The sequence below is a fragment of the Drosophila serrata genome, unplaced genomic scaffold, assembly GCF_035046125.1.
Source record: "Drosophila serrata isolate PLE 108 unplaced genomic scaffold, ASM3504612v1 contig_276, whole genome shotgun sequence".
NCBI lineage: Eukaryota > Metazoa > Arthropoda > Insecta > Diptera > Drosophilidae > Drosophila > Drosophila serrata.
In genome coordinates, this window is record NW_028257174.1 from 7363520 (window position 1) to 7373447 (window position 9928).

Consider the following 9928-nt stretch of genomic DNA (forward strand, 5'->3'; position numbering starts at 1 on the left):
GGGAAGGGATTACGCACATGAAAGTGTTGCCGAGAGTCTTGAGTATAATCCAAGGTCGTACAGGATATCTAAATTATTATTTTATTTATTTCAATGTATTTTAATTTATTTAAAGTTTTTATGATCTCTTTGATGAAGTTTTTGGAGTTGAAAAGCCAGCAGTTCTTAAGAATATCCTACACATACTTGAATATATATTCGTTTCAAATGGTTATTGCTTTTATTTTCAATATTTTCCTCATTGTTTAAAGAGGCAGGTTTAATTTTTAATTACTCACCCATTGAAGCTTTATCAAATGAATCAGTGAATATCTGCACAAAGACTCAATTACATTCACAAATTCCATCTAATTTACGACCCACTCCCAAGTGCTCTTCCTCCACTTCGCCACCTGAGGCCGCCGCCTGATAAGAGGAATCCAAACCGGACCGTCTGCTCGATGCCTAGATAAGGCCTTTGTGTGTTGTTTTCCTCCTGGGTGTTATTGGAGTGCTCCAGGCCCAGTTTTAGTTAAAGAAACGACGCTACAACGCCAACATGGGCCACACAAAACAGTACTCGGGACTGCAGCTACTCTTGATCCTGGGATCAGGACTTCTCGCTGGAGTTAGGGGGGATTACGGTGACTTGGCTGGCAAATGGCTGGTGTACTACGGAGATCTAACAGAGCTACGATTGTCGGAGGGCGAGAGTCATCAGCTAACATTGGAGATAACCAATGTAAACCCCGTGGACACAGCTGCTGACTATAGTTTCTATATATACTCGCAGGACGAGGCGAAAGCTTCATCTTTGCTCACCGTAAAAAAAGAAGAGTTCGACTTCTCCGGCACCTGGCGGGGTCCAGTGGAGGTGAAAGGTGTACGTTTCGGTTACAGCGATCTGCTGGTGGATCTGCAATTGGCATCTGGCGAAAAGGAGTCCTATCCGAGTCCCCTGCCCCTGGCGATCCTGAGATCTCGTGTGGTGGACGAACGCGTCACCACATATGTGTCGGCAGCTTTGGCTCTGCTTATGTTCCTCAACCTGGGCACTGTGCTGGATCTACATCGGCTGGCCGGGATTGTGTGTCGTCCTGTGGGACCTGTAGTCGGTGCGGTCAGCCGGTTTGCCATAATGCCTGCTCTGGGATTCGGATTGGGTTGTGCTCTGTGGCCTGGCAGGTGGCCCCTGCAGCTGGCGCTCTTCTACGCAGCACTGGCACCGAGCGGCGGCCTGGCCAACATTTGTACGGTGTTTCTTAAGGGTAATGTGAACCTATCGGTGGCCACCACCACAATCAACAGTCTGCTGGCATTGGCCTTTCTGCCCCTCTGGATCCTGGTGCTTGGCAGGCTGCTCTACGAGGATGATGAGCTAGCGGTGCCTTTTGGACAGCTATCCGGCGGAGCGGCTGCTTTGGTGGCCTGCCTAGCCATTGGCATAATGCTCCGACTGTGCGTACCCAAGACAACACGTCTCATTTTCCGCTTCCTGAAGCCACTGTCGGTGGTGCTCTCTCTGTGTCTGGTGGGTCTGACGGTGGGCCTGAATTGGTTCGTCTTTCTGGAGTTTACCTGGCAGGTAAGTCAGCAGAGTAATCATTTAAAAAACATATAAACATTATTCCTATCCGTCTAGGTTCTGGTGGCTGCTTTGAGCCTGCCTTTGGCTGGCTACCTGGCCACATATCTCCTGTCTAAAATTCTCTGCCGCACAGGCACCGACGCCCTTACCCTGGCCATCGAGACTAGTGTCCTTAATATGACCATGCCCATTGTCCTGCTGCAGTCCAGTCAGCTGGAGCAGCCACAGCTGGATCTTGTGCTTGTGGTTCCTATTGCGTCTTCGTTGTTCTCCCTTCTTCTGGTCATTGTGTTCTATGGGGTGCGTCGTTGTCTGGGCTGGAATAAGCGATTGGATGAGGAGGGCTTTGATCACAAGCAACTGATTGCGGATCAGGAGAGCGAGGGTACGACTGCCTACCATCAGCAGCCCTAAAGCAGCCTTAGTTTTAGAATGTAGAAAACTATTTAATTTAGTTTAGCAAATGTAATTTAGTTTTTTAGTACGAATATTTTGTATAATTCTTCTTGTTTGCTTTATATCCTGTGCGTTCATGCTGACTTCCGCTTTGCCAAATTGGGCATCACTTTTGTCGTAGCTGGGCATCATTGGTCCTTGAGAGAGCCCGGAAAATTCAAAAACCTCCATTTCTAATGCTTTTTTAATGTGCTTGCGCGAGTATGCTTGTTGTGTGTGTGTCTGTGTATGAAAGGGGGAGAGGTTGTATAGAGGCAGGGGTATTGTGTGTGTTTGCATGCAAATTTGGGTTTTCAGCAAGCGAAAGAAAGGCTGTGAAAAAATTGTATGTCAACGTCGGCGCTGTGATGGCTGGCCATTGCGTATGTGCTGGCAGCAATTTGGAGCATTGGCCGGCAAACTCTCGCCACATACACACAAGTTGGCGCATGATGTCATCAGTTTAGTGCTATGCAGGCTGCCAATTACGACACACACGCACATCGTGCACAGTATGTAGTGTGTGTGCACGTGCTTTCAAGCTAAAAGGGCGCACATCCTTTTTCTTTTGCGGGGGAGGCCTTTAATTACTTTTAAATTATTTAATATTCCAATTTTTAAAAAAAATTCAAAAGTTTTTATTTCTGATTTTAAAATCTAATGTTTAAAACTCTTTTAGTAGTTTTTTCTTCAAGACTTTAAAAACTTGTAAAGGTGTAAACAACCTTGTCCACATAAAGTTCAGCTTGCACTTAAAGTTATTTTTAGGCTCTAAAAGAACCCCTTTAAGAAGCCTACTTGCCGCCACTGACTTTTGTAAGGAAGAAGATATATATAAATAAGTGCTACCTGTGTGTGTGTGTGTTTGCGTGGTCAACTAACGGTTCTCGCTTGGAACGCATTACCGTTACCATCCGCACATCGCTGGGAACCCCGCTTGCCTGAAAAACACTGAAACACCGAAGCCTGGAATCTCCCGGAATGCCCCCCAAAAACCCCCCTGACGACCTCGTTAGCGCCCAGCCCCTGCTTGCCTTTCTCCCTAACAATTTGTGAGTGTGTGTGTGTTTCGGTTATAAATATACACTTTTCAAAGGTGGCAAATGACATAACGTGAACGAACCCACCTATCCCCCACTTGTGCCGGCAGTTTAGTAATTTAACGACAAGTTAACTATCCATATTTGTGATTAATATTTCATTGAAACATATTAGCAAAATATAAACATTAAGGATGAAGAATGGGTTTCTTCTTTCTCCAAGGAAATAGGTTTTATTTTATCTTTAATTCATTTATTGCTTATATTATCCGGATATCCAGTTGTATAGTTGTAATTAATTGTACTAATCCAACTGCATTTGGTTGCTCTTTTTAATAATTGATTTATTTACAATTACAATTACTTTTTATTTTTTTAATGCTGCCATGCCATGTAATTTGGCACACTTAAAGCCTTTTTACAGTTAACATGAGCTCCGTTTCGGCCATATCTGGGATTAGTATGTCATTTTGCGTGATACCATTAAATTAGAGGGCTTATTTGCTTGATTATTACACCATATATATATGTACATGTACATATTTCTGAAAAGAAAATAATGGGGTTGCGGGTGTTTCTCTTAGGATTTTTAAAGCCCTTTACTTTGTAGGTTTGTGCTGCAATTATTTTTGTATAGATACTCATACTGTAATTACAAATAAATAAATAAAATAAATGAATGTTTATATGAAGCAAATACCTTTAATCTAATCTAGTGCATTTCTAATCTAGTGCATTTAAGTTATTGCCATTATATAATGTTAACTTGGGCACAACTGCTATGAAAGTAAATTTATATTAACTGTTTAATATCTTTACAATGTAAATTGTATTTAGTAAGTAATTATATATTGTTAAAAACATAAATTATGGATATGTCATGAAAAAAGAACTTATACTGGATGCCTTAAATGTCTTGAAGAGACCTGAAATATTTGCCTGCCTTAAATCTATATTTAATAATATTTTTAAATAATAATATTTTGTTGAAAATGTTATTAAGTTGTCGATTTAAAAATTGATTATTCGATAGTGCCGATCCTCGATGTTTTTCCAGCACTAGTTAACCCTCTCAATGTGTTAATTTTATTCAAAAACAGTTTCGTTTCCAATGCCTGCCAGCTGTTTGGCCATCGATTGAATTTGTTCGTTCCTTGTTGGCTGACTCTGATTACACCCTCCGAGTGTCAGACCCACTCCTGCCCACACCCACTTGGAGCAACTCATCATAAACTTTGAAGATTTCATTAGCCTCAAATGGGACATATCGCTTGGATTGGTTTTAGGAAGCTAGATCAATCCCCCTGGCCCAGTTGGTAGTCGCCTGTCGACAGTTTGCAGTCGTCTCAAGTTAGTAGTTGTACATACCCATATGCTATAGCCCTGGCTATATACCCATTCCCGATCCATGGCCATCCCGTGCAGCATAATATGCGATTCCAATGACCGTTCTCTGGCCTGCTGCTGCGCATTGCAGTTAACCCCGAAAGGAACAATGCAGCAGGCATACACTGTCCAGGAAATATTGGTTTCTTGAATCACGTAACTAAATATTCTTTATTTCTAAAAAATAATAATTAAAATAATAAGTTCAATTCCCAACTATAACTACTGATCTGGATATGTCTGAAACAAGTCTTAAAGTCTGTTGTGCTTTTTTGATTTGGTTTCTTGTTATTAAATTACTTTAACCCTGAGACTATAAGGAGTTTCTTCTTAAACGACAATATATCTATGATTTTATAGCTATATATTTTCTGTGATTAAAATTTCTTTCAGTGCACCTATCGTGCTCCATTTTTGGGCCGTGCCAAGACAACTTTGAAACGGAGTTGCAGCAGTTTTTTTCCGATGAGGCAATTTCATTTCCAGCTGGGTTTTTTCCCCCCTTCTTGTTTTTTTTTTTTGGCTCATTGGCAGTGCAACTGCACCAGGCCCCAGACTGATGGCAAAGGGGGGTTAAGAGAGCTTTAAGTGGCGGGTGATGGGGCCATAGGGGGTTAAGCACCAATGCCGTGCGAAGAGTGGCAGGCAAAGCAAAGCATTTTGGTTTCGTTTCGTGGCATTTGGATGATTTCTGCCTATTTCCTGGCTAAAAACACAAACACACGCCCCACCCTTAACCCTCTCGGCGCCTACCTTCTCCTTCTCCTCCCTCTCCCCTCTTAACCTGCTTTAATCGCGTGCTCGGCGCACATTTTAACGCTCGTCGTTGACGTTTTCAGTTGACGGTTGCCACAGCAACAAACCAACTGCAAATGCAATGCAAAAGAGCAGTGGGTTAAGGTAGGGGGTTAAGGTTGGGATGGGGTGGGGTAACCAGGTGACAGGAAGAAGGCGGCCTAACCAAGGCAAGTGTGTGTGTGTGTGTGTGCTCTCACTCTCTCTCTCTCTCTTTCTCTTCATTTCCTGTCTCCATTTCGAGGCGCTGAAAAATCTGCCAGGAAATTCACTTGCCAGCTACCAACTCTGGAAAAAAACATGAGCAACGCAAGAAAAAGAAGGGAAATTCAAGTCAATTATATACCCAGCACGTGTCCTTAAATATTATGCGTAATTATGGCGCTGGCAATGGCATAATTAGCCCTGTTACCCGTGACTTTCGTCGATGTTTTCTAAGACCCCCAAAGATACCCTTTCCGACATTAAAAGAATATTTCTCTTTAGCTTGCTTTACTGAGCTAAGATCCTTGATTAGTCTCTGTAACTAAGGGTAAGACATTATCGAAATCCTAAAGCCTCTTGTGAGCCAAAATATATGCTACTTTTGATCCTGCGACTCGGACTTCAAGTCAGTCTCCTCCTTCTGCTGCTGCCACTCAACGCACAGTGTGAATTATGTAAGGTTATGCTAATGTCTAAAGGGAGGGGGGACTGGGTTAGCGGGGTTGCCCCAGGTGTGCTGCACTTGTTTGCTCTGACATTTATAGGAGGTAGGGGTACCACCAGTCCACCGCCCACCTTCAACCTCCAGGATAACACCTGGGTGTGTGGCCTGGCATGAAAATGGAAAGTGCAAGTGGAAAATGTTTGCCATAACCGAGAGCGATTAAATCAAATATTCAATTTCCTTTTTAGCCCAGCCGGAGATATTTGAGAGATCGACTCAGCAGGAAGCAGGAGCAGCAGGACGTGTATGTCCAGTGCATGTCCATTTGCAGGATAACAGGTCAGTTTTGGGTTTACTTAACATACCTTCAGGTATTTAAACTTTAAATTGTCGCAATCTTAATATTTATATATCTATTAATTTATTAATACATATATATTTAATATTTACTATATATATATAATATAATAGCAACCTCCAGAAATTATTGCTTAAAATGCACTTTTGTGTATAAGGTAGTCAACTGTGGAGCTCTTTTTTGTATATAAATTAAAATGGAAATGCAAATGGAAATTGTGGTAGATAAAAGAGTGTATTGAAGGGTATCTGTACACATAACACACGTATGTGTGTGAGAGAGTGTGGGTGTGTGTATGTGTTTGGGTGTGTATATGAATTTACGTAGAAGGAAACAGGAAATTTAGTCGCAGTTGATAAGGTGATGGACGACAGATATCGCTGCAGTGGCCCCTACCTTTTTACCCCCCCGTTTCATTATATAAAAATATATGTATATATATATTTAGATATATATATTATATATATATATATATTATCTTATACGTGGTTTTGAGGTGGGGTTCCTGCGGGAGAGCCAGGGAGTTACTGGGATGCCTTGAGATGGGTTGGGTAAGGTAACATAAACGTTGCCGCTGTCAAAATGTCGTCATTGTTCATTCATGAAATGTGCGCCTTTTTACATTTTACCCCACTAAGGAACAACAAAAACAACAACAAAAGCAATACAAGAAGAAGAAACAACAACAACAGCAAACGTAAAAACAAAAAAATAAAACTAAAAAAGCAATAGCCATTGCACTTCAAACAAAAACTTAGTCAAAATTCCAAAGCATTTTTAATTCAATAAATTACATAAATATATATAATTTATATTTTATTATTATAAATGATCGAATTGCAATTTGCAATAGTAAACAAAATTTGGCGGGCGGAAATTAGTTTCGGTTTATAAAAATTATAATATAATGTTAATATTATAATATTAATTAATATTAATATTATTATATAGATTAATAATAATATATATTTTATAACATTATAAAATTGTTATAGCATTGAATAGCGTACTCTCGCCCTCTCTTTCTATAGGCCTCTGTAAGCCTCTCCCTCTCGCTCTCTCCCTTACTCACAATAACATTTGGTATGCCTGCCTCCCTCTGTTGCAGCGCTCTAGAGATGGAGCTTACGCTCTATCTCACTCTGTTGCAGCTACAGAGGTAGCTCTTTCCCTCTCGCTCTCTTTCTCTGTTATCTTTGATCGGGAAGTATAAATAGAGGCACTTCGATCGCCGCGGCCTCAGTCTGTCCTAGGGGTACCTAGTGTTAACATCGATGGTGATAGTGATAGTGATTACCCTTCAACCTCAAAAATATGACGTGGCCAATGGAATACATCCGGATTGTAAAGAAGAAGCACACTTTAATGAATTAATACCATATAATGATACCTACTAATTGAAGTCGCCAAGAATATAAGAATATTAATGGGAATTTTTTAAAATTTGAAATTGAGTATGCCGATTTATAAACCTAAAAAAAAAAAACAAACACAGAACAGCTTTCCGAATTGAATTTAACACATTTTTGGCTTATATATGATATTTTTAAATTTGGATTTGTGATCCATTTGCTGGTTTGTTAACCAAATAAAAATAACACAAACAAACAAAAATTAACAAAATAAACACAGAAAATTGTTTCAAATTTCTGCAAGTTTTTGAGCTGATCTCTGAAAAACAACGCTTACAATATAGATTTTTATAACTAACCTGAATGCTTTTTGTAAACATGCCCCAAAAAGTAGGCCATGTTTTTCTAGCAGTGCAGCAACCACCGCAATGGCCGCAAAATGAAATGAAGGGGGAGAAGGAGAAAAAAACTGTGAAAGAAATAGGAATCCAAACAGAAGCGAAAGAGAGCGAGGGGAGAAAGAGATAGAGATATATACAAACATACATACATGCATACATATATACGAGGACACAGCGAGGACGTACGTGCTGTTGTTGCTGCTGCTGCTGTCGCTGCTGTGCTGCATGCCACGCACACGCACACAACACACACACATCGCACACTCGCTGACATCATCCTCCGCGGTTCGTGCAGCTGAACCAGAAGCAGGACTAGGACTAGGACTAGGACCAATACCAAGACCAAAACCAAGACCAGCAGCATGAGCAGCACCAGGACGATGGGCTAATAAAGGGTGTGCGACGGGGGCATAAATATTGCCATTTGTTGCTACATTGACGCTATTGTTTGTCCGTTCGACGCTGTTCAAATTCCCCCAGCTGCACACACACATTCCGTTGGAATATCCTTAAAGGACATTTGAATGTTTGCCCGCAATTAGGTAGATCAACCGTCGAGGGGGCCAAAGGAATACCGATCGCTGGCACCTGGGGGGTCATTACCACTTCCGGCTAATTGAGGGGCGAAAATGCCACAGCAAACGTTTCGCACAGAAGCAAAACAATTAAGTATTTGCGGCGATTATCCCATCTTTGTCGCAATTGCATGTCGTTGGCAGGCAGGGTTTAAGCTAAAATAGAAACAGAACTCAAGGAATGTGAACGATATATATGTATGTACATTGTATATACAAGAATATGGAAAGCAAAGTGTTATAGTTCTTGAGTGAATGAAAAATAAAGAAAGCGGTTCAATTTATATATAATCTTCCCTTGGGAAGTAAAGACTTGTATTAACTCCTTTTACTATATATAGTTAATAAATTATTAAAATAATAAAATATAAGTAAAATACCTTAGCTTAGGATTAAACTCTCCCCCTTGCTTAATTTTCTAGGGTATTAAAAAACCATTTTGGCATTCTCTGAAGGATGCGTTGTGGCAAGGATTGCTTTTGGAAGGACCTCAATTAGAATGGCCTCAATTGACAATGGAAAGAATGAAACTGGCACAACAGATATATGTATAATGCTGACTTCCACTCATACTATTTGTTGAGAAACTAAATATCCTAATGAGGTCGACTCTTTGGTTATTTATTTATTTAGACTTTGGTTCCTGGGACACTTGATTGCCTTCGAAATATTTATCCTTTTGTTCTGAAATATCCCTCCAACTTGTCATCGAGGCAAGCATCTTGAGCAAGGACCCTGCTCTTAAGGAATTCCTCTGGATTATAATTTTTCTTTCCTTTTTCCGTTTTGAAGCATAATTTAATAAAATTTTAAAGTATATCTTTTGTTCGCGCCGCTGCAGAATAAAGTGCAGGGCTTAGACCGACGATTATGTCCTTGCTTAATTCATTAGCCAAAGCTGAAACAAAAAAATTGATTTAAAGCTTTAATAATAATTTATCCCAGAATACAGGGACTTACAATTCATTAGAAAAGAAATAAATTCAGCAAAGAAGATATAATATAAAGATAAATAAATTATTCGGAAACTTTCCTTAATTTACTATATTTATTGTTTTTTTTTTTTTTAGATCTAAGCTTAAATTATTATTGGTTGTTTGTTATATATATTAAACCTATTTCTCATTAGACTTTTGAGTGCAGCCGCACTCTAGCTTGCCTTTGCAAAGTCACAGGACTTGGCCATGCTTGCTCTTCTCTTGGCTTCGGCTCGGAATTGGTCTTCGGCTTCTTTTGTCTTTGTCTGACGTATGCCACTTGCCGCTTCCTTGCTGCTTCTACAGCTCCCGCTCCTGCTCCTGCCACAGCTCTGGCATTGCTTTTGCTTTTCCCTTTAGCCGTTTGCTGGCTGGCGTGTCCCTTTTGCAGCC

General features: G+C 40.4%; 1 protein-coding gene across 1 annotated transcript; it reads left to right on the plus strand.

The window, feature by feature from the left end:
• The first annotated feature begins 26 nt into the window (after positions 1 to 26).
• LOC110181574 (ileal sodium/bile acid cotransporter) lies at positions 27 to 4702 on the plus strand. Its single transcript, XM_020949366.2, has 2 exons — positions 27 to 1564; positions 1622 to 4702. Exons 1-2 carry the CDS (start codon positions 539 to 541, stop codon positions 1979 to 1981), a joined length of 1386 nt encoding a protein of 461 aa, XP_020805025.2. The 5' UTR covers positions 27 to 538; the 3' UTR covers positions 1982 to 4702.
• The last annotated feature ends 5226 nt before the right edge of the window (positions 4703 to 9928 follow it).

Coding starts and splice junctions, on each gene's coding strand:
- LOC110181574 (XM_020949366.2), top strand. CDS start 539: ATGGGCCACACAAAACAGTACTCGGGACTGCAGCTACTCTTGATCCTG. Junction 1,565..1,621: donor TTCTGGAGTTTACCTGGCAG/GTAAGTCAGCAG, acceptor CTATCCGTCTAG/GTTCTGGTGGCTGCTTTGAG.